This window comes from Drosophila bipectinata, chromosome 3L (genome assembly GCF_030179905.1).
Source record: "Drosophila bipectinata strain 14024-0381.07 chromosome 3L, DbipHiC1v2, whole genome shotgun sequence".
NCBI lineage: Eukaryota > Metazoa > Arthropoda > Insecta > Diptera > Drosophilidae > Drosophila > Drosophila bipectinata.
Window position 1 is genome coordinate 10,053,452 of NC_091738.1, and position 23,341 is coordinate 10,076,792.

A 23,341-nucleotide genomic window follows, 5' to 3' on the forward strand; every position below is an offset into this window, starting at 1 on the left:
TTATTAAAATTGTCGAATTGTATAAGGTGTAGTATTCGGTTTCCACAGAAGAATAATTCATTTGTATAGTTTCATTTTAAAATTTTGAATAGATATTTTTGAGTATATATTTTTAAGTTTCCGACCACTAATTACAAACTATTTTTTCTCATTTCTGTTCTATTGACATCCACATTTAAACAGCAATACAAGAATAAGACTGAAATATATTATCTCATCGCGAAGCCGAAGCTTCTGTTTCGGTTTTGGATTAAGCTTGGATGGCAAATGCAGGAACCAAAAGTGTGAGCAAAACACTCACGGCTGTCATGGCTAGTGATTTCAATTGTGGCCTGACAATTTGGTTAACCAATTACGAAAGGTGCTCGTCAGAATGTTTTCAAGCTAATTAGGTGATTTGCCAACCAGTCACTTATCATTTAAATAAACATTTCCCGATTCAGTTAGTTGTTAGTTTAGCGCCCCACGAAATCACATTTCATACATATGTAGGTAGTACGTACATACAATTTTATTTCAGCTCATTACTCGCGAAAGATTCATCTTATCTCGCCTCCGACCAAAATGAAAAGTTAATTGATCCTGCTAACAGCAACGAGCATGCATTTTCTGTTTGGATCTTTACAATATACGAGAACAATACGTGTGGCTGGCTCCAACTTAAATTTATTATGCTCGTTATACTTACAACTACGTACGATCAGGGTAAGTTATGTTAATGTTACACAGATAGAGATATATATATATAACTGTTGCAATTAATTTCACGCTGCTCGACTTGCCTAGTTTCGCTTCTCCGGCCTGAGAGATGAATGACCTGGTTGACTCGATCGCGGATCGTGAGATTGGCCAAAAGCGAAGCCGGCCAAAGGACTGGTAACTGTGGTAAACGGAGCTGCAAGTTCAGATTGTTAATCTGTGAAATGCCTGCCATCCGGCAGCAGCCAGCAGCCATCTTAGCAATAGATTTTTTAAAATTAGGTATAGAGCATTTAAAGTGGGAACAGGGGGACCGCATCTGAGGTTTCTGGTTAGAGTGAGTAAATTAGCTCGTCGCCGGGAACTTGTTACAAGGCTGAATGATCGATGTCTTGCGCGCTGGCACCGTCTCGGGTGTGGGTATAGCCTCTCCGGTGGTCACCTTGTTCGCAAAGACCTGCTTGACGCCACCACCCTTTTGCTTGGCCATTTGGTAGTCTCCTGAGTCAAAAAACTTTTGCTGTGGGTCGAAAATTTTCAGATTTAGTACGTCAATGAGCTAATTAGGATGATTTTGAAACTAACCCCCTTTTGCAGTCGCTTCTGAAGGAAGGCCGAGTGACCGCCGGGCACTCGCATGCCACCTGGGTACTTCGACTTCAGTTTCTCCTCCTCAATCTTCTCCAGATCCGTCAGATTGGCCTGCTCCGCGGGCTCACTGTCCTGGGGCGTGGTGGCCGGGCTGTTGCTGTTTTCCTCCGTTGAGCTCATGTTTTATTTATTTGCTGGAATAAAACATAGTTTTTAGAAACGCATATCGAAGATAATCGATTAAAAGCAAAGAGCTCTCTCGTATACCGGCTAAAATACCGAGGTTCGAATCAGAGAAACCGGTTAAAAAGTAACGGTCGCTATTCTCCGTTCGGACACCTTGGGGGGACGGAATCGATTGCTACGAATACCCGGGCCGAAAAATGGCGACACCGCTTTTCCACAACAGAAAATCGGACGGAAAGGAAAACAGAAACGGAATTGGAATCGTAATCACAAGGGTAACAAGAGCACCAGCGTGTGAACAATCTCGGAGGCGCGCAAAATGCCAAGATAAAATTGCATTTCATCACATACACTCGCGCGCACACTCACACGCACATACTATCCAGGGCACATACGCACATACTCGCTAATATATGAAACCGACGTCGACTGCACGCAAATATTATAGTAATAATCGGATGTGCAAATATTGTTTTAATTTTTATATACACCACCAATACGGCTGCGATAAGAGCCGTCTGTGTGAATGTGTTGGTAAGGCGTAGTTCCTCACCTTTGCCGTAAAAATTGACGATTAACTGTTGTTTTCCACCTCCTTTTGTTCTTCACCCTTGTGCTTTTTCGTCTCCTTTGCCAATTAGCGAACCAGAATCCGGCTAAACGGCAGCTACTGTGATTTGCAACAAAAGCTGATGATTTATGCAATGTAATAGACTAAATTCGGTTTGTGTGCTTTCTCTAAAAATGACTAAATTTCTCAAGGCAATTCAAAGTAAAATTATTTTAACACTTTATAGACGCGCTGAGAGATGATGCAAGGCTACTGCCAGGGATGGAACATCGGACATCAGACTATTCGATAGGCGATGTGAAAACCGATATCACTTCACAACAGGGGGAAAAACATAAATATTTTATTTTAATAAAAAACTATAATAATAAAAAATATATTATAATTTATGATCCAAGTATTAAAGCCATTCCAAATATAATTCCATCAGATTCTAATGTTTTTAAAGGCTTCGGCTAGGGCTGCCAAGTCTCGGAATTTCAGACTGTCTGGCATTACTGTTTTCAGACATGGGCAATGGGTAAAATCTGTTCTGTGTGATGTGATTATATTGTTATTAGGATCTAAGAAAGGGATTACTGGTTCCACGATCTTCGAAAAACCTTTCTGACCACCGCCCCAGACAACGAACTACCATGAGCTCCAAGGACAAGTCCAAGTTTAAGCTGTTCCTGAAGACGATGCCGGCTGGTAACAAAGGAACCCAAAATAATCCAATTGGTCTCCACTGATGGAATTCCTTATTCGTTGCAGGTTACGTGGGAGAGCGGAGCCTGCCTACGGACTTCGAACGGGAGCTGCGGCCGGAGCAACCGGTGGCTCAGAGATGCAGAATGCTCAAAGAGCTGGGCGACATGCATCTGCACAAATTCAACTTCGATGAGGTGCGTCTTTAAAGATTGGCCAGTAGGAATCATCTTATTTTCTAATTTTTTTTGACAGACCTCCATCACAACCCTGTGGAATCTCACGAACGATCTCATTGTGCCCAACAAGCCTGCCGAGACGCGCCAGACCGCCCTGAGCTTCTACAAGCGACTCATCCACACCCAGTACAAGAATCTAACCCTGATGCGGGAGAAGTTCTTCTTGGTAATCCAGAATCACGAGGCTCGGGAGGACCTACGTCACTTGCTCGAGCTTCTAGACACCCTTACGGACAACGGGAAGGACATTACCAATTTCGAAGAGAAGGTTTATTCTTTTTAAACTATTTTTGGGTTTAAATAACCGCGTTTTTTCAGATTGGCAAGTTCATGCTTCTCTGGATCCCAGCTATTAAGGAGGCAAATCTGCTCAGCCCCTATCTTGACATATTGGTCAATCTGATCAAGTTTAACGCCGCCCATCTGGACAAGGATATACTCGTGGGAATCGTGCAGTGGGTGACTATTTGCTTGCAGATTAGAACTTGAGTTATTCAAGATTTCGGTTTTTTCGAAAGGAATGCCTGCGAGCTGAGCATCACTGTCACCGTCGACGAGATCGGCCTTCAGTGCCTGACAATCCTCGAGATGGTCATCGGATACACCATCTTTCCGAGTGAGCCGCTGCCGCAGTGCATATCCACGTTGTGCCGGACTGTGAATTATCCACCATACTGCCCATCATCATTCAAGGTGGGTGTAACTAATAATGTAAGGACTTTTAATCTAAATGAAAGTCCTGGATATAATTTCCAATTTGAAAGTTGAATATTTTCAAAATGTTCGATTAAATATTTATTTTTAGTAATTAAGAAACATTAATGATATGCTTTAGGTTAACCTCTGAGAAATGTTATAAACTTGGAAGAGAACTTGTCGTAGCTGCTCACGGCCTCTTGCTCTGGTAAAGGTTGCTTGGCAGAAATTTCCATCTGAGGAGCATCCGCTTGTGGTTCTTTTGTTTCCACCTGCTTCTGGGTCTCCTTTGGCTTTGGCTTTTGCTTCACCTTCTGGACCTCCTTTTGTGCTTTGCTGTTCGGCACCTGCAGTAGTTCCTTCTCAGCTTCCAATCCCTGGCATTCATTTCTCGAATCTAGGCTACAGTATTTGTGCACTACATCGAAGTACTGGCCCCTGGGGCAACGCATTTCCAGGACCTTTTTCCGAGTGCAAATAAAGTACCTCTGACAGTTGCGGCTATGCGGCGCCAGTCGACTTCCGGTGCGGACACACTCATCCAAAGCCTGGGCCTGTTGCGATAAGCCAGGTGGCAGAGTTGGCTTCTCAAGACAAATGCCAGTGAGATCCGGAAGGCAGGTGTTGGCGCTCACTGCAAAATATTCTCCAGGTGGGCACTGAACCAGAACAGCCTCTCCAGACTGGCACCGGAAATAGGTCTCGCAATCGTTAGGATTGGACAAAGTGGCGTTTTCCGGGAGAACGCAGCTACACTGGTGGGCCGCATTAACGGCCACAGGCAGGCACGCTCTCCTGCCGGGATCGAAGTACGTTCCAGACGGACAGCTGGATACGGCATGGGCACCTCCTTCCATGCATGTCAAATACTTTGAGCAGTCATCCCGTTTTCGGACTACGCTGTTTTCAATCTCGCACTCTACGCTCTCAGTGGAGCAAGCTCCTCGTACACAGATCTTGAGTTGATCGTTAAAGTACTGGCCTGTCGGGCAACTATACTCCTGGAAGGGTTCCTCCTCCGCCCCAGTGCAAAGGTAGAATTTTTGACAGTGCTGTTTGTTGGGTACGAATGTCCAAGGTTTCGCAATCTTGCACAGAGCCGTAATATCCGAATCGGCTATCGCCGATGCTGAGATGCTCCATAGCACATACACTATTAGAAATTGTTCTGAAAAATTAAAGAATTTATGACTTGAACTCCACTTTCAAGAATTTATCCAAAGGTGACGATTACTTACTCTCCATTTTCGCTGGAGGTGGTTTTACGCTTAGAATCCGTCGAATGCGGTGCTGACTGGGAGATACTTCGCTTTTTATGTCTTCCTGTAGGCGGGGATTTATCAGCTCATTATCTGATTCGGCAATCGCTGCCGAAGATTGCACCAACATTTGTTTATTAATACTAATGAGAATTTCCAGCCTGTATCTGAGTCTATACTTTACGGAGAATTTATCGGGTTCCGGTGACTTCAGGGCCCCTTATCGTTGGACATGCTCCTCTGGGGGTTGATTACCCCGCCAGATCTGATCATCGTCTAGGTGGTGTTTTTCCAGATTCCAAGGCCTCTGAGAGGTTACCAAAATAGTAACAGGGCCGGTGACACACTTCCCAATAAGTGACCTTAGGCCAAGGTTGATAGACATTGTTATCTCAACTTTCTTTTCTTTATTGGAGATACATGTGGTATAAGACTAGTTTAGGTTAAAGTAATAGTTAATTTTTGCTTAATTATTTATTAATTCTAGAGAAGAAAAGCAACATATATAGCTTAAGCATAGTAGCACTTGACGAGATCCTTGGGCATGCATCGCATTATGTCGAATCCCTCAGCGGTTACCTTGAGCGCCGATGCTCGGGCGCCATATTCCAGAGCATCTCGTATGGACATCTTCACCATCAGCAGAGCATAAATCACGGATGCAGCAAAGGTGTCACTGTTCCCGTTCACGTCCACCATTTTGGCCGGAGTCTGGGCAGCGACCTTAAGGAAGGTGTCATCTTTTAGCAGGCAGCTGGCTCCATCCTGAAAGTTGTTGTATGTGATAATGGGTTGATTGGACTCTGCAGGCTGACAAAGTTCGTCCTCCGTGAGTTCGTCGGGCAGCACATAGGGATTCTTAGGCGGAAGGGACTTCTCATACTTTTTCCTTTCAAATACCATCTTTTCCCTGGCGGCGCAGACGGTTTCCCGACCGTTCACGTAGGCATACTTGTGCATGACGGCCTTCCGAATGAAAACGTAGTCCGCCATGCTGGCGGCGAGCATGGTGTCTGGATTCATGTTATCCACATCGGTGGAGATTGTGATCTTCGATTCGGGGCAACGTTCGTTGAAGTCGCGCACAGCCAAAATCATCTTCCTAATCTGGTCGGGCAGGCGCATCTCAAAGTGGATCCACAAGTACTTTTGGTAATCCACCGCACCCACAAACTGCTGGTAGGTTAGCTCCTGGCGTCTGTCGGCAAACTCCAGGACAGTGCGAAAGTCGGTGTTCCTTTGCACAACGATGCTCCTATGCGGAGGATGGTGATTGGTCATGGGACAGTTCGAGATTTCAATGTTATCCGACTGGAAACTGTGACGTAGGCTCTCAAACGCGCCCATCCGGCTGAGGACGCCCAGGAACTCGCACTCCATGCCCAGTCGTCGCCAAACCGTGCAAATATTGGCAGCTGGTCCGCCCCGCCGCCAGGACCCGTCCGTGGTGCGTGCTACTTGGCCAGGCACGAGCCGGTCGTTCACAATCGTGATCATGTCCAGCGAGCAGGATCCAACGGCAAGGCACCACCTTTTGGGCGGTGGTGGTGGTGGTGGAGGCTCCTCAGGTTCCGGTGGCAAATACCTAACTTTTTTTACGGTGATGAACTCCTTCACTATTTGTTTCTTCATTTTTTTGAAATTATTACAATTTTTTTTGGCTCTGAATTTTGAGTATTTCCTAAAGTTTTTAAATAAGTACTTATCAGTATGTTCTACAATCTTCCAGATAATGAAAAACCTACTGGGCACCCAGCTAGGCTACCATTCCATGAAGCTTATGTGCAGCATCCTCAACGACCGCTCTCTCTACGATGACGCCCATCTGCTGCGCGGGGCTGTATTTCATCTCAACATGAACATTTTTGGATCGAGCATTATCTTTCAGGTCTCGCCAATGACCTATGCAACGAATGTGCTGACTGCATTTTTGCGGGTGAGCTACATCGATTGAAACGATGGATTTATTTATAAAATGATGTAATTTTCATAGGCTCTGGACAGTCGCCAAGTGATCGTGACGTTTGAGGTGATCCTTAGCGCCCGGATGGTGATTAACAAGCGACAGCTGTCGGAGATCATTTGGGACAGAATCTGCGACATAATGTCGGCCATTATTGGCAATATAGAGTACTACGAATCATCGAATGTTAACAAGGATCGCCTGCACCACCTGCAGATCAACTTCCACGAGAACATCGACTGCATTGAGAAGTTGCTGCAGCAGGATCCCTCTCAGATTCTGGGCAACGTGGAGCGCATCTATGATCTTATCGATCGGGTGGCGGATCGGAGGCCGGAGGCTTCGGTTCTGGCGCTCATTGAGTATCGATCTCGCAGGGTGACGGCCACGCGGCCGGAGTGGCTCCAGGTGCTGGCCTTGTTCGTCCGCCGATACTACCGCATGTCGAATGTGAATGTGCGCATTAAGACGATCGAGGCACTGGTTCGGATCATGGACCAGAACCGAGCCTGCTACGAAGAGGAGATCCTCAGCAGAGTGGTTCTGGCCCACCTCTCGCAGATTCATCAAGAGCCGAATGTCCAAGTGCGCGTGGCAGTGGCCCGGGCTCTCTCCAACTTTGCCCATCACTGCGACACGAAGTGGTGTATGGATCTGCTAGACATTTTGGAGGCGATCATCAACCGACCCTTCGAGCACACGCGCCACGAAAACGCCAGTCTGCCGGATGTGGCCGTTGGTGTCATCAACACTGAATCGGAGATTGCAGACATCATTGCCGCCGTCGATGGTCTAGTCCAGGTCTTTGCCATCAAATTGCATCGATTGCCCGCGACGCACGCCCTCAAGATATTCTACATTCTTATGGACCACCTGGAGCTGCACTACGTCCGACCAAAGATCTTCGAACAGACCAGCGTTGTGCGCTTCAAAGTGAGAAACCTTTAACCCACAAACTGCCGAAATGGTTGTTGAATATGTTATCCATTTCAGATTTTCACCTGGGTGTTGAAGGCACGCGCCAACGGCTCCTTCCACATTGGCTATCCAGAGGGCAGCAACGAGGTGGTCAAGTTTAGTCATCACTTGGGCATCGACTCACCTCTGCTGCCGCAGCCTCATTCCACGGCGATATCCATTCGCCGGGTGTTCAAGCTAATTGTGCGCTGCCTGGAACAGGAGTCTGACTTTCAGGTGTTCCAACTGGTCATCAAGGAACTGCCAAAGGTGCTGCAAAACAAGGCGCTGGTCCAGGGAAACGACATTGAGGAGTTGGCCAGTGCCCTCTTCAAGATCAGCTCCGTTAGCAACAACAAGTTCAAGCGACCCACCGACGAGTTTCACTCCCTTGTCCTGCCCGCGATCGCCTCGCTGGTCATCTACCACGAATGCCTGCAGCCACCGCAGCATAACAGCATTATTGCGGCCCTTAACTCACGGGTCCTGGCCGGAATAGCCGGAGTCTGTATCAATACCATGACAATTCTGATTCTGGAAATGCCGGAGGCCCTAATGCGCAAGCTGCCGGATGTGCTCCTGCAAATGAGCAAGATGTCCGACACGAATGCGTTGGCCATTCCGGTTCTGGAGTTTCTTTCTCGTAAGAACAGAGGATCTCTTATAGTACTCTATATAATAAACCCTCTTTGTAGTTCTTATTCATCTGTCCAAACATCTATTTACGAACTTCACCTCCATGCACAACATGTACGTCTTCGCCATTTCGCTGCCGTACACGAAACCCCATCGCTATGATCATTATACGGTGTCACTGGCCCACCATGTTATCGCCGGATGGTTTCTCAAGTGTAAGCTGGAGCTGCGCAGGAATTGCGTGAGTTATATCAAAAATGTAAGTAACTTCCATTGTTGTCTGGATGCTTGAAATTTCTCAAATCAATTTTTGATTACAGTCCATGCAATCGAATGCCAAGATGTTATCCAGCGACATTGTGAATCTGAATTCGCATAACGAGGATTCGTCGAACCGGAAGAGGAGCACCAGTCTTACAGAACGAGGCAGTCGAAACAACGCCACCGCTCGCAACGATCTGGAAATGCGACCGCAGATGAATAATGTCCTGCGTACCTTCCACCACGAATTGGCGGAGACATGCTTCGACTTTCTGGCCAGGCATACCTACTCCCCGTGTCCATCAATGCCCAAGCGGTAAGTGAACCCTTTTATTTTTAAATTTTAGAAACTTATACTTCCGCATTACAGTCTTCCTGCCGCCGAGTTCCTACTAAAGGATGGTGTTTCGCAGACATGGTTAGTGGGCCACAACCTCGTGACCATCACCACCTCCGGCTGTCCGTCGGCTCCGACGCGTAGCGGTCTGTGCGAGCGCTGTGCCCAATTGGGTAAGGCGCCTAGCATCAGCCTGAATTCAAAGAGCCTCAGCGATGCTGCTCCGCCACTCTCCCCGGAGCGTGAACGACGCTACACCAAGGTGAGCCTGCAGCACAGTAGTGGCAACGAGTCTGCGGGCAGTACGGAGCTTACCTCCTCCTCGTCATCCGGCGGTCATCCGCATAGACAGATCTCCAATAGTTCCACCGCTTCCCTGGATGCACTGTCGCGTCGGGGATCAAATCCAGAAGCATTGGGAAGCGGCATGGGCGATGGACCGCATACGGGGAGCAACACCTCGCTGCTGGGCAACTCCCTGTCGCAGTCTTCGGTCAGCATGAGCCCCTCGTCGGGATCCGTGGTCCAGCAACCTGTTTGCGTTCGTGCGTGTACCGGATGGGCGGAAATCCTCATCCGTCGGCCCACTGGTAACATTTCGTGGCTGACCCGCATCCAAAATCCCATCACCATTGACTGCTTCGGTCAGGATCTGCCTTTCAATAATGTGGTTTCATTGTTTTTGCCCACTGCCCATGGAGGTGTCTTTGGACCGGACAACGCCATGCAAGTTCCTCCAACGCCTCTGGCTGATCCTGAGCCCGAGCCGGAGTCTAATCCTGTGACAGCACCCCAGGCCAGTGCCATTCGCAGTCGGATGGTGGCTAAGGCCAGAGCCCTGCAGCGCCAAGAGGAGATTCACTCTGTTGGGAATGGCAACGGCGGTGGAAACGGCAACGGAAATCCATCCACCAGCGGAGGAGCAGCTGCCATTCCCATTCCTAGAGTTTCAGCGGCGGGTAAACGTGGTAAAGAGGCGGCTCTGTGTGGCAGCGTGAGCGATGGCGAGGCAGACGATGATTCCTTGGCATTTGAGGATTCTCAGAGCCGTGCCAGGAATCCTGTGCGGCGCGTGAACTCCAGTCCGGAGATGAGCTCCAGTTGGAGGCAGGCGTTCCTTTCCAACAAACCGGCCCCCCTGTCACAGGAGATTGCCAAAGCCGTCGCCGATGAGCCGCAATCCCAGCTCACCCTGAAGAAGAAAAATGTTCAGTACAGCACCAAGGACATGCGCGTGAGCTGTGAGGCCATTCCGGAGGAGATAGCTGGATCCACGCCGCCAGCCCAGGCTGCTGGACAAGCCCTGCAACCGGAGACTGCCACTCTGCCCCCAAAGCAGCATTCGGCGGATGATGTCAGCAGTCAGGTAAGCGGCACCAAAATCGCTCTCCAAGCTAGCGGGTCGAACCTGAAGCTTGGTAAACCTCCGCTCTCGCCCGGCCAGCAGCCCATGCGGGTCACCAGCTTCAGTGGCACTTCTGTCCCGCATCCTGGTCCTCTGGGCATTTCGTCCACCGTTGGCGGTAATGGCTCCAATGTCGGTGTGATCACCTCGGACTACGACAACGGGAATAATGGCAACGGAGACATGATGCGAGGGCGTTCGAAAACCATTTCAGTAGTCCGGGAGGTAAACAACGGAAACTCACGACCTCCACCGGCCAGCACCTTCCGTAACTTCGGCCAAGCCAAGCGTCCCAGCAACACCAAGCTCTGCATGAATCCCAGCTTTGTGTTCCTGCAGCTGTACTCAACCGGACAGTTGGGAGTGACAGATGAACCGCTGAAGGTCGGCCCGGAGAATGCTAGTGCTGTGAATCTGATCGACTTGGTTCCTCCATTCGAGACGCACAAGATCGGCGTACTATATGTGGGCCAAGGGCAGTGCAACAACGAAGTCGAGATTCTGCGAAACAGCCACGGAAGTTCTCGGTATGTAGAGTTCCTGCGCAACATAGGCACCCTGATTAGCCTGAAGGAAGCGGAGCAGAACAACCTTTTCATAATGCTGGACAGGAATGGAGCAGATGGAAAGTTTGCTTACATTTGGAAGGATGAAATTCTGCAGGTTTGTAGGGGCTAAGACTTGGATAACTATTTCCTTTAAAACCCTTTCATTTCCTTTTAAAGGTTACCTTCCATGTGGCTACCCTGATGCCCACCAACCTGCAAGATGATCCTAATTGCAATGTGAAGAAGAGCTACATTGGCAATGATTTTGTGAAGATTATCTACAACGAGAGCGGCGAGGAGTACAATCTGAATACAATATCCGTAGGTTATCAAGGCTTTTGTTTAAAAAAAAAGCTAATTCTAACTAATTCTTGGTTTGTTTTTTATTACAGGGCCAGTTTAACTACGCTTGTGTGATTGTGGAGCCACTGGAGCTAAACTCCAATAGGGTTTATGTGAAGGCTCGTTCGGAGATTTCGAAATTCGTATGCCATCCAGAACCTAGGATTGTTTCCGACCGCAGTGCTCCTCTGCTGGCCCGTCAAATGGCTCTTCATGCTAATGTACACATAAATTATAGTTTAATTATTCATTTTTATTTAATATTTAAATTATGTATTGCAGCTCGCTTCCCTAGTATACACAAGTGTGCAGAAAAAGCACCCATATGCATCGAATTGGCTGGAGAGGCTGCGCAAATTAAAGCGTCTAAGAGAGAAGGTGATGACTCAATTTTTCGAAAGCCTATATACTTTATTAAACAATATTTCTTAAATATTTCCAGCTCATTGAAGGGTTAAATAGTCAGCAACAAACCGGCAGTGTTTCGAGTGGCATAATGCCAATGCCAAACGCATCGGATAAGGATGACCTCAGAGGGGACTTTATGAAGTTTACATAGACACCAACGTGTGGCTCCTAGATAGGAAGAAGGGCACCTCAAGAAAGCCGAGGGCCTAAAGACTCATCCTGCCATGAACTCTTGATTTCCGACTTGGATATTACCCCAGCAGACCAACAATAAATCAAAGTATCTGCCCATCAAATAATCACGAAATAATTATAATATATTCATAATGAATTTGACAAGTTTATAAAATTTGTAAGAATACATAAGCGCTGTTTATTTCCAAAATCTTCTTATGCTCCAGAGTTTTTGAAGGATTACATGGAGGTTTTTTTATTATTCTAATATTGCTTTTCTTATAAATTCGTCGGAAGTTTTCTGCTTGAAGTTTCAATAATTTTTGTAATATGATCATACCCATAATCGGAGATTTTGTGGCCAGCCACCCAGTTGGCAAAATCCATGGCATCCGTAAGACACCGTTGGTCCACAAACGAGGCGTAGATGAGTCCTGCCATAAAGGTGTCTCCAGCACCCAGTGTGTCCACTATCTTTTCGGGCTTATAGGCTGCTATATTGTGAAAGTCCCCAGTGGCATCCAGGCACACCGCTCCCTGACTTCCCCAGGGGCATATGATCACGGGCTTCTCACCATTTCCGGAAATATCGGCAGCGAGTCCTTCCACCGTTTCCCGAGCGGATTCCCACCCCTTCTGGGCAGCCAACTCCTTGGAGAAGACCACAATATCGCAGGGCTGACATAGTTCTAGGTTCTGGTCGTATCTCGTCTCGAAATCCAGGGATATGGTGATCTTCTGACTGGTTTTCTTGTTGTGTTCCCGTATGCTCTGGATCATTTTGGAAACCTCCTTCGGATTGCGGGCTTCAAAGTGCACCCACCCGTACTGGGAGAGATCGATTTTGCTAAAGTCCTCAAAAGTGGGCTCTGGGTAGTTTTTGTTGCAGTGTATTATGGTACGAGTGCCAGAGTCCTGGGCTAGAATTATTGAAGAGAAGGGAGGATCTTTTTCTGTTTCTGGGCAGTGGTTCGTGCCGATTTCTCTTTTCCGAAGGTCCTCTATCAATGCCCGAAATGCCACCGACTTGCTCAACATTCCAAAAAAGTCCACTTTAGACCCGAGAGCCCTTAAAACCGTGCACACATTGGAGGCATTTCCTCCTCGCTGCCAGAATCCATCCAGGCAGCGACGATCGGTGTCCTCTTTGGGATAGCTTTGAGATATAGTCACAAAATCGATCACAGTGTTTCCCACACAAAGAATAGATTTCCCCTGGCTCATTATACTGGTTGAATTTTTAATTTTTTAAAATTACATTTAAAAAAATAAGTTAATTATCGTCAAAAGCAGTTTACATGCAGCAATTGAACACTCTGAATAAATTAACATAAATTATTGGATTGGGTTTTTAATTATTATAGTTAAACGTGTGAGTTTATAGTTTCTCCATTCGTGTTCTAGTTTTTTTTTTAATCTCAATCTAATCATAAAATCGATTTAAGACACTTGTTTTTATGGCCCTACAGCTGTTTTTGTTTTTACGTTTCTTATCTTTAAAACTGAGAGGCAATGCTATAAATGAGAGCCCAATATCAGACCCCACTATACGATCGAGCTCCAAGGTTTTCTCTCAACGGCAGTGTGACCGATTAGATAGAATAGTTAGAATTATCGGTTGCTACCATGTACAGGTATAACTTAAAAACCCTGATTAAATACTAAAAAATATTTCAAATTGTTGTAATCAAAAATATAATATTAAAAAACCTCAAGCTTTATTGAACTTAAAATAATGGAACAATACATCAGTAATTCAATTACAATCGTTTTCCTATCGGAATCTATTAAACTTAATAGGTGGTATGTTCAACAATTGCTATAGAAATATCCTTCCCCACAGTGACATTGCCTCTTTATGCAAATTGTCATCCATATCATTTAATGAAATAATAACCATTAATTAAAACTGTAATAACGAAAAGCTGAAGCTTTAAAGGTTCAAAACTGTAATCGTTTAAAACCCAAAGCATATAAATTCCATTGCTCGTATCTAGCCCACAAAAAAAATCAGAATTCCCTTTCCAAGACATCCCGTCTTGTACAAATTAGACTAATTTGTTAAGCATATTTTAGTCATAGACAGCAACATTCCGATTGTGTTTTAAACGTACAGCAACGTACCACATGAATACGCAGAAATGAACGAATTCCATGACTAGAAAATGCCATGACTAGACACATCCAGGCCGTGAAGCAAAAGGCAGACGCATGTGGCAGCTATGTCGACCACAACAGTGAGTTTGGAACAGGATATGGCGGAGAGCTGTCAACCAGGAGGCAGGATTGATGTCAGGTGACGCTGCCTAGTTGTCTAGTCAGTCGCTACAGATTGATTGAACATTTTATTGCTAAAATATTCTGTGCAAAAAAATGGATACATCAAAGTTGTCCTCTTTTATAAATACTTTATAATATATACAAAATGAAGGATGCAAAATGTCTACCATGAAACACATTACCCATACGCCATGTTGAACAGTTATAAAGAAGGAATAGCTCTATCCATATTAAATATTTTTTGAATCTCTAATCTAAAGTTGAAAGTTTCACGATTATAGAACCCTTTATTACTGAGACTTAATGGCTAAATACTATAATTTGCCGCAATCATAATTAAACCGCCAAACTTTCGCCTCAAAACTACTTAATGTGCGCCTGCTACTTTGGTTAACCAATCCAAGTTGAAACTTTTCAAATAACTTCAATATCTGGGCTGCTTAGCACCTCCTTACACGCCAAATGGCCAAGTAATTTTCAAGACTTAAAGTGCCTTTTGGGCCAGGCTCCTCGACTTAAAGGGGGAACAGTCGAAAATTTTCAAATTAATGCAAAGCGTGTCACACCTCTTGGCCTAAATACACTCCCCACCGGAACCCTCGAAGCTGGGAACCCGTTTCACAAATCGATAGCTCGACATTTGGTTTTGGTTGCGTTGCCTGCGTGGAGGAAACACTTTCTTGAGGTACCGTTTTGTGGCATGGAATTATGGCCGGAAATTGCCTTAAAGTGTCAATCAGTGTAAACGTTCTTAATAGGTATTTATTTTTGCCATTTTAATTACCCCGCCCACCTTGTAACGAGTCTGTCTGCCAGCTGGTTGGCGGACAACGAACTGATGAAAAAGTCTGATGATGGCTTAATTACTTTCTCGCGAAAAAGAACTCATTTCCGAATACATTTTTCATGCAGATACTGGCTCTTCTTATTAAAGATTAACTTGATAGCTATTTATAATCGATTTTTAAATGATTAGCTAACAAGTCTTAGTGATTTATGACACTATTTGTTTTTTGATGGCCGGTTTTTTGAACATTAAAAGGTTTTGATAAATTTAAAGTAGAGAATGGAAAAAAATATACTCCCAATTTACCAAGTAGCTAAATTTCTCATACAAAACCTTCTTTAAAAACCGTTTTTGAAATTTTTCGACTTATTCCCAAAGGGTACCCCTACAAAATTGTGGGTTTTCCTGATTTCCCCACTTTTGCTCCTTCCGATGGCCATAGCTCTGCCAATTCGTTTCCGATCAGGAAATAAAGTACCATTCAGTAATCAGCGAACCCAGGAGCGACTTTCCTCATTCAAAGCATTGCCTAAATATGCTTTTGAAATTTTTCGAATTTTTTCCTAGGGGTACCCCTATAAAATTGTGGGTTTTCCTGATTTCCCCACTTTTGCTCCTTCCGATGGCCATAGCTCTGCCAAATTTCATCCGATCAGGAAATAAAGTACCATTCAGTAATCAGCGAACCCAGGAGCGACTTTCCTCATTCAAAGCATTGCCTAAATATGCTTTTGAAATTTTTCGAATTTTTTCCTAGGGGTACCCCTATAAAATTGTGTGTTTTCCTGATTTCCCCACTTTTGCTCCTTCCGATGGCCATAGCTCTGCCAAATTGTATCCGATCAGGAAATAAAGTACCATTCAGTAATCAGCGAACCCGACTTTCCTCATTCAAAGCATTGCCTAAATATGGTTTTGAAATTTTTCGAATTTTTTCCTAGGGGTACCCCTATAAAATTGTGGGTTTTCCTGATTTCCCCACTTTTGCTCCTTCCGATGGCCATAGCTCTGCCAAATTTCATCCGATCAGGAAATAAAGTACCATTCAGTAATCAGCGAACCCAGGAGCGACTTTCCTCATTCAAAGCATTGCCTAAATATGCTTTTGAAATTTTTCGAATTTTTTCCTAGGGGTACCCCTATAAAATTGTGTGTTTTCCCGATTTCCCCACTTTTGCTCCTTCCGATGGCCATAGCTCTGCCAATTCGTATCCGATCAGGAAATAAAGTACCGTTCAGTAATCAGCGAACCCAGGAGCGACTTTCCTCATTCAAAGCATTGCCTAAATATGCTTTTGAAATTTTTCGAATTTTTTCCTAGGGGTACCCCTATAAAATTGTGTGTTTTCCCGATTTCCCCACTTTTGCTCCTTCCGATGGCCATAGCTCTGCCAATTCGTATCCGATCAGGAAATAAAGTACCATTCAGTAATCAGCGAACCCAGGAGCGACTTTCCTTATTCAAAGCATTGCCTAAATATGGTTTTGAAATTTTTCGAATTTTTTCCTAGGGGTACCCCTATAAAATTGTGTGTTTTCCCGATTTCCCCACTTTTGCTCCTTCCGATGGCCATAGCTCTGCCAATTCGTATCCGATCAGGAAATAAAGTACCATTCAGTAATCAGCGAACCCACGAGCGACTTTCCTAATTCAAAGCATTGCCTAAATATGGGTTTGAAAATTTTCGAATTTTTTCCTAGGGGTACCCCTATAAAATTGTGTGTTTTCCCGATTTCCCCACTTTTGCTCCTTCCGATGGCCATAGATCTGCCAATTCGTATCCGATCAGGAAATAAAGTACCATTCAGTAATCAGCGAACCCAGGAGCGACTTTCCTTATTCAAAGCATTGCCTAAATATGCTTTTGAAATTTTTCGAATTTTTTCCTAGGGGTACCCCTATAAAATTTTGTGTTTTCCCGATTTCCCCACTTTTGCTCCTTCCGATGGCCATAGATCTGCCAATTCGTATCCGATCAGGAAATAAAGTACCATTCAGTAATCAGCGAACCCAGGAGCGACTTTCCTCATTCAAAGCATTGCCTAAATATGCTTTTGAAATTTTTCGAATTTTTTCCTAGGGGTACCCCTATAAAATTGTGTGTTTTCCTGATTTCCCCACTTTTGCTCCTTCCGATGCCCATAGCTCTGCCAAATTTCATACGATCAGGAAATAAAGTACCATTCAGTAATCAGCGAACCCAGGAGCGACTTTCCTCAATCAAAGCATTGCCTAAATATGCTTTTGAAGTTTTTCGAATTTTTTCCTAGGGGTACCCCTATAAAATTGTGTGTTTTCCCGATTTCCCCACTTTTGCTCCTTCCGATGGCCATAGATCTGCCAATTCGTATCCGATCAGGAAATAAAGTACCATTCAGTAATCAGCGAACCCAGGAGCGACTTTCCTCATTCAAAGCATTGCCTAAATATGCTTTTGAAATTTTTCGAATTTTTTCCTAGGGGTACCCCTATAAAATTGTGTGTTTTCCTGATTTCCCCACTTTTGCTCCTTCCGATGGCCATAGCTCTGCCAATTCGTATCCGATCATTCAGTAATCAGCGAACCCAGGAGCGACTTTCCTTATTCAAAGCATTGCCTAAATATGGTTTTGAAATTTTTCGAATTTTTTCCTAGGGGTACCCCTATAAAATTGTGTGTTTTCCCGATTTCCCCACTTTTGCTCCTTCCGATGGCCATAGCTCTGCCAAATTTCATACGATCAGGAAATAAAGTACCATTCAGTAATCAGCGAACCCAGGAGCGACTTTCCTCATTCAAAGCATTGCCTAAATATGCTTTTGAAATTTTTCGAATTTTTTCCTAGGGGTACCCCTATAAAATTGTGTGTTTTCCTGATTTCCCCACTTTTGCTCCTTCCGATGGCCATAGCTCTGCCAATTCGTATCCGATCAGGAAATAAAGTACCATTCAGTAATCAGCGAACCCAGGAGCGACTTTCCTCATTCAAAGCATTGCCTAAATATGGTTTTGAAATTTTTCGAATTTTTTCCTAGGGGTACCCCTATAAAATTGTGTGTTTTCCCGATTTCCCCACTTTTGCTCCTTCCGATGGCCATAGCTCTGCCAATTCGTATCCGATCAGGAAATAAAGTACCATTCAGTAATCAGCGAACCCAGGAGCGACTTTCCTTATTCCATAGCTCTGCCAATTCGTATCCGATCAGGAAATAAAGTACCATTCAGTAATCAGCGAACCCAGGAGCGACTTTCCTCATTCCAAGCATTGCCTAAATATGCTTTTTCCGGAGGTCCTCTATCAATGCCCGAAATGCCACCGACTTGCTCAACATTCCAAAAAAGTCCACTTTAGACCCGAAAGCCCTTTTTCGAATTTTTTCCTAGGGGTACCCCTATAAAATTGTGTGTTTTCCCGATTTCCCCACTTTTGCTCCTTCCGATGGCCATAGCTCTGCCAAATTTCATACGATCAGGAAATAAAGTACCATTCAGTAATCAGCGAACCCAGGAGCGACTTTCCTCATTCAAAGCATTGCCTAAATATGCTTTTGAAATTTTTCGATTTTTTTCCTAGGGGTACCCCTATAAAATTGTGTGTTTTCCTGATTTCCCCACTTTTGCTCCTTCCGATGGCCATAGCTCTGCCAATTCGTATCCGATCAGGAAATAAAGTACCATTCAGTAATCAGCGAACCCAGGAGCGACTTTCCTTATTCAAAGCATTGCCTAAATATGGTTTTGAAATTTTTCGAATTTTTTCCTAGGGGTACCCCTATAAAATTGTGTGTTTTCCCGATTTCCCCACTTTTGCTCCTTCCGATGGCCATAGCTCTGCCAAATTTCATACGATCAGGAAATAAAGTACCATTCAGTAATAAGCGAACCCAGGAGCGACTTTCCTCAATCAAAGCATTGCCTAAATATGCTTTTGAAGTTTTTCGAATTTTTTCCTAGGGGTACCCCTATAAAATTGTGTGTTTTCCCGATTTCCCCACTTTTGCTCCTTCCGATGGCCATAGCTCTGCCGATTCGTATCCGATCAGGAAATAAAGTACCATTCAGTAATCAGCGAACCCAGGAGCGACTTTCCTCATTCCAAGCATTGCCTAAATATGCTTTTTCCGGAGGTCCTCTATCAATGCCCGAAATGCCACCGACTTGCTCAACATTCCAAAAAAGTCCACTTTAGACCCGAGAGCCCTTTTTCGAATTTTTTCCTAGGGGTACCCCTATAAAATTGTGGGTTTTCCTGATTTCCCCACTTTTGCTCCTTCCGATGGCCATAGCTCTGCCAAATTGTATCCGATCAGGAAATAAAGAACCATTCAGTAATCAGCGAACCCAGGAGCGACTTTCCTCATTCAAAGCATTGCCTAAATAAGCTTTTGAAATTTTTCGAATTTTATCCTGATAGGGTACCCCTATAAAATTGTGTGTTTTCCCGATTTCCCCACTTTTGCTCCTTCCGATGGCCATAGCTCTGCCAAATTTCATACGATCAGGAAAAAAAGTACCATTCAGTAATCAGCGAACCCAGGAGCGACTTTCCTCATTCAAAGCATTGCCTAAATATGCTTTTGAAATTTTTCGATTTTTTTCCTAGGGGTACCCCTATAAAATTGTGGTTTTTCCCGATTTCCCCACTTTTGCTCCTTCCGATGGCCATAGCTCTGCCAATTCGTATCCGATCAGGAAATAAAGTACCATTCAGTAATCAGCGAACCCAGGAGCGACTTTCCTCATTCAAAGCATTGCCTAAATATGGTTTTGAAATTTTTCGAATTTTTTCCTAGGGGTACCCCTATAAAATTGTGTGTTTTCCCGATTTCCCCACTTTTGCTCCTTCCGATGGCCATAGATCTGCCAATTCGTATCCGATCAGGAAATAAAGTACCATTCAGTAATCAGCGAACCCAGGAGCGACTTTCCTCATTCAAAGCATTGCCTAAATATGCTTTTGAAATTTTTCAAATTTTTTCCTAGGGGTACCCCTATAAAATTGTGTGTTTTCCCGATTTCCCCACTTTTGCTCCTTCCGATGGCCATAGCTCTGCCAATTCGTATCCGATCAGGAAATAAAGTACCATTCAGTAATCAGCGAACCCAGGAGCGACTTTCCTCATTCAAAGCATTGCCTAAATATGCTTTTGAAATTTTTCAAATTTTTTCCTAGGGGTACCCCTATAAAATTGTGTGTTTTCCCGATTTCCCCACTTTTGCTCCTTCCGATGGCCATAGCTCTGCCAATTCGTATCCGATCAGGAAATAAAGTACCATTCAGTAATCAGCGAAACCACGAGCGACTTTCCTAATTCAAAGCATTGCCTAAATATGGGTTTGAAAATTTTCGAATTTTTTCCTAGGGGTACCCCTATAAAATTGTGTGTTTTCCCGATTTCCCCACTTTTGCTCCTTCCGATGGCCATAGCTCTGCCAAATTCCATACGATCAGGAAATAAAGTACCATTCAGTAATCAGCGAACCCAGGAGCGACTTTCGTTATTCAAAGCATTGCCTAAATATGCTTTTGAAATTTTTCGATTTTTTTCCTAGGGGTACCCCTATAAAATTGTGGCTTTTCCCGATTTCCCCACTTTTGCTCCTTCCGATGGCCATAGCTCTGCCAATTCGTATCCGATCAGGAAATAAAGTACCATTCAGTAATCAGCGAACCCAGGAGCGACTTTCCTCATTCAAAGCATTGCCTAAATATGCTTTTGAAATTTTTTTCAAATTTTTTCCTAGGGGTACCCCTATAAAATTGTGTGTTTTCCCGATTTCCCCACTTTTGCTCCTTCCGATGGCCATAGCTCTGCCAAATTTCATACGATCAGGAAATAAAGTACCATTCAGTAATCAGCGAACCCAGGAGCGAGCATTGCCTAAATATGCTTTTGAAGTTTTTCGAATTTTTTCCTAGGGGTACCCCTATAAAATTGTGTGTTTTCCCGATTTCCCCCCTTTTGCTCCTTCCGATGGCCATAGCTCTGCCAATTCGTATCCGATCAGGAAATAAAGTACCATTCAGTAATCAGCGAACCCAGGAGCGACTTTCCTCATTCAAAGCATTGCCTAAATATGCTTTTGAAATTTTTCAAATTTTTTCCTAGGGGTACCCCTATAAAATTGTGTGTTTTCCCGATTTCCCCACTTTTGCTCCTTCCGATGGCCATAGCTCTGCCAAATTTCATACGATCAGGAAATAAAGTACCATTCAGTAATAAGCGAACCCAGGAGCGACTTTCCTCAATCAAAGCATTGCCTAAATATGCTTTTGAAGTTTTTCGAATTTTTTCCTAGGGGTACCCCTATAAAATTGTGTGTTTTCCCGATTTCCCCACTTTTGCTCCTTCCGATGGCCATAGCTCTGCCGATTCGTATCCGATCAGGAAATAAAGTACCATTCAGTAATCAGCGAACCCAGGAGCGACTTTCCTCATTCCAAGCATTGCCTAAATATGCTTTTTCCGGAGGTCCTCTATCAATGCCCGAAATGCCACCGACTTGCTCAACATTCCAAAAAAGTCCACTTTAGACCCGAGAGCCCTTTTTCGAATTTTTTCCTAGGGGTACCCCTATAAAATTGTGGGTTTTCCTGATTTCCCCACTTTTGCTCCTTCCGATGGCCATAGCTCTGCCAAATTGTATCCGATCAGGAAATAAAGAACCATTCAGTAATCAGCGAACCCAGGAGCGACTTTCCTCATTCAAAGCATTGCCTAAATATGCTTTTGAAATTTTTCGAATTTTTTCCTGATAGGGTACCCCTATAAAATTGTGTGTTTTCCCGATTTCCCCACTTTTGCTCCTTCCGATGGCCATAGCTCTGCCAAATTTCATACGATCAGGAAATAAAGTACCATTCAGTAATCAGCGAACCCAGGAGCGAGCATTGCCTAAATATGCTTTTGAAGTTTTTCGAATTTTTTCCTAGGGGTACCCCTATAAAATTGTGTGTTTTCCCGATTTCCCCCCTTTTGCTCCTTCCGATGGCCATAGCTCTGCCAATTCGTATCCGATCAGGAAATAAAGTACCATTCAGTAATCAGCGAACCCAGGAGCGACTTTCCTCATTCAAAGCATTGCCTAAATATGCTTTTGAAATTTTTCAAATTTTTTCCTAGGGGTACCCCTATAAAATTGTGTGTTTTCCCGATTTCCCCACTTTTGCTCCTTCCGATGGCCATAGCTCTGCCAAATTTCATACGATCAGGAAATAAAGTACCATTCAGTAATCAGCGAACCCAGGAGCGACTTTCCTCATTCAAAGCATTGCCTAAATATGCTTCTGAAATTTTTCGATTTTTTTCCTAGGGGTACCCCTATAAAATTGTGTGTTTTCCCGATTTCCCCACTTTTGCTCCTTCCGATAGCCATAGCTCTGCCAATTCGTATCCGATCAGCAAATAAAGTACCATTCAGTAATCAGCGAACCCAGGAGCAACTTTCCTTATTCAAAGCATTGCCTAAATATGCTTTTGAAATTTTTCGATTTTTTTCCTAGGGGTACCCCTATAAAATTGTGTGTTTTCCCGATTTCCCCACTTTTGCTCCTTCCGATGGCCATAGCTCTGCCAAATTTCATACGATCAGGAAATAAAGTACCATTCAGTAATCAGCGAACCCAGGAGCGACTTTCCTCATTCAAAGCATTGCCTAAATATGCTTCTGAAATTTTTCGATTTTTTTCCTAGGGGTACCCCTATAAAATTGTGTGTTTTCCCGATTTCCCCACTTTTGCTCCTTCCGATAGCCATAGCTCTGCCAATTCGTATCCGATCAGCAAATAAAGTACCATTCAGTAATCAGCGAACCCAGGAGCGACTTTCCTCATTCAAAGCATTGCCTAAATATGCTTTCGAAATTTTTCAAATCTTTTCCTAGGGGTACCCCTATAAAATTGTGTGTTTTCCCGATGTCCCCACTTTTGCTCCTTCCGATGGCCATAGCTCTGCCAATTCGTATCCGATCAGGAAATAAAGTACCATTCAGTAATCAGCGAACCCAGGAGCGACTTTCCTCATTCAAAGCATTGCCTAAATATGCTTTCGAAATTTTTCAAATTTTTTCCTAGGGGTACCCCTATAAAATTGTGTGTTTTCCCGATGTCCCCACTTTTGCTCCTTCCGATGGCCATAGCTCTGCCAATTATTATCCAATCAGGAAATAAAGTACCATTCAGTAATCAGCGAACCCAGGAGCGACTTTCCTCATTCAAAGCATTGCCTAAATATGCTTCTGAAATTTTTCGATTTTTTTCCTAGGGGTACCCCTATAAAATTGTGTGTTTTCCCGATTTCCCCACTTTTGCTCCTTCCGATGGCCATAGCTCTG

At 44.3% G+C, this 23,341-nt stretch overlaps 5 protein-coding genes across 6 annotated transcripts; 1 reads left to right on the forward strand and 4 right to left on the reverse strand.

The window, feature by feature from the left end:
- Positions 1-489: 489 nt before the first annotated feature.
- Positions 490-2,327, reverse strand: endos (endosulfine alpha). The gene is made up of 3 exons (XM_017236955.3): positions 2,030-2,327; positions 1,285-1,484; positions 490-1,219 (listed from the first exon to the last, which is right to left on the reverse strand). The coding sequence occupies exons 2-3, from the start codon at positions 1,468-1,470 to the stop codon at positions 1,046-1,048; spliced, it is 360 nt and encodes a 119-aa protein (XP_017092444.1). The 5' UTR covers positions 1,471-1,484; positions 2,030-2,327; the 3' UTR covers positions 490-1,045.
- Positions 2,328-2,524: 197 nt separating this feature from the next.
- gig (TSC complex subunit tuberin) lies at positions 2,525-12,040 on the forward strand. Of its 2 annotated transcripts, XM_070280545.1 has the most exons (16): positions 2,525-2,737; positions 2,801-2,931; positions 2,990-3,241; positions 3,292-3,428; positions 3,492-3,666; positions 6,658-6,864; positions 6,922-7,824; positions 7,885-8,491; positions 8,544-8,743; positions 8,805-9,061; positions 9,116-10,448; positions 10,530-11,150; positions 11,213-11,356; positions 11,428-11,598; positions 11,660-11,755; positions 11,820-12,040. In XM_070280545.1, exons 1-16 carry the CDS (start codon positions 2,683-2,685, stop codon positions 11,934-11,936), a joined length of 5,406 nt encoding a protein of 1,801 aa, XP_070136646.1. In that variant the 5' UTR covers positions 2,525-2,682; the 3' UTR covers positions 11,937-12,040. The 2 variants fall into 2 exon arrangements, with proteins under 2 accessions (XP_070136646.1, XP_017092437.2); XM_017236948.3 differs by having other exon boundaries at positions 9,116-11,150.
- obst-J (obstructor-J) lies at positions 3,756-5,105 on the reverse strand. The gene is made up of 2 exons (XM_017236952.3): positions 4,908-5,105; positions 3,756-4,837 (listed from the first exon to the last, which is right to left on the reverse strand). Exons 1-2 carry the CDS (start codon positions 5,056-5,058, stop codon positions 3,810-3,812), a joined length of 1,179 nt encoding a protein of 392 aa, XP_017092441.2. The 5' UTR covers positions 5,059-5,105; the 3' UTR covers positions 3,756-3,809.
- LOC108122381 (ketohexokinase) lies at positions 5,400-6,659 on the reverse strand. Its single transcript, XM_017236951.3, has one exon. It carries the CDS (start codon positions 6,558-6,560, stop codon positions 5,439-5,441), a length of 1,122 nt encoding a protein of 373 aa, XP_017092440.2. The 5' UTR covers positions 6,561-6,659; the 3' UTR covers positions 5,400-5,438.
- A 41-nt stretch (positions 12,041-12,081) lies between the features above and the next one.
- LOC108122383 (ketohexokinase) lies at positions 12,082-13,536 on the reverse strand. Its single transcript, XM_017236953.3, has one exon. The coding sequence runs from the start codon at positions 13,181-13,183 to the stop codon at positions 12,239-12,241; it is 945 nt and encodes a 314-aa protein (XP_017092442.2). The 5' UTR covers positions 13,184-13,536; the 3' UTR covers positions 12,082-12,238.
- Positions 13,537-23,341: the final 9,805 nt, after the last annotated feature.

Coding starts and splice junctions, on each gene's coding strand:
- LOC108122383 (XM_017236953.3), bottom strand. CDS start 13,183: ATGAGCCAGGGGAAATCTATTCTTTGTGTGGGAAACACTGTGATCGAT.
- endos (XM_017236955.3), bottom strand. CDS start 1,470: ATGAGCTCAACGGAGGAAAACAGCAACAGCCCGGCCACCACGCCCCAG. Junction 1,220..1,284: donor AGAAGCGACTGCAAAAGGGG/GTTAGTTTCAAA, acceptor TTCGACCCACAG/CAAAAGTTTTTTGACTCAGG.
- gig (XM_017236948.3), top strand. CDS start 2,683: ATGAGCTCCAAGGACAAGTCCAAGTTTAAGCTGTTCCTGAAGACGATG. Junction 9,062..9,115: donor TGTCCATCAATGCCCAAGCG/GTAAGTGAACCC, acceptor TCCGCATTACAG/TCTTCCTGCCGCCGAGTTCC. Junction 11,357..11,427: donor ACAATCTGAATACAATATCC/GTAGGTTATCAA, acceptor TTTTTATTACAG/GGCCAGTTTAACTACGCTTG.
- LOC108122381 (XM_017236951.3), bottom strand. CDS start 6,560: ATGAAGAAACAAATAGTGAAGGAGTTCATCACCGTAAAAAAAGTTAGG.
- obst-J (XM_017236952.3), bottom strand. CDS start 5,058: ATGTTGGTGCAATCTTCGGCAGCGATTGCCGAATCAGATAATGAGCTG. Junction 4,838..4,907: donor ACCTCCAGCGAAAATGGAGA/GTAAGTAATCGT, acceptor TTAATTTTTCAG/AACAATTTCTAATAGTGTAT.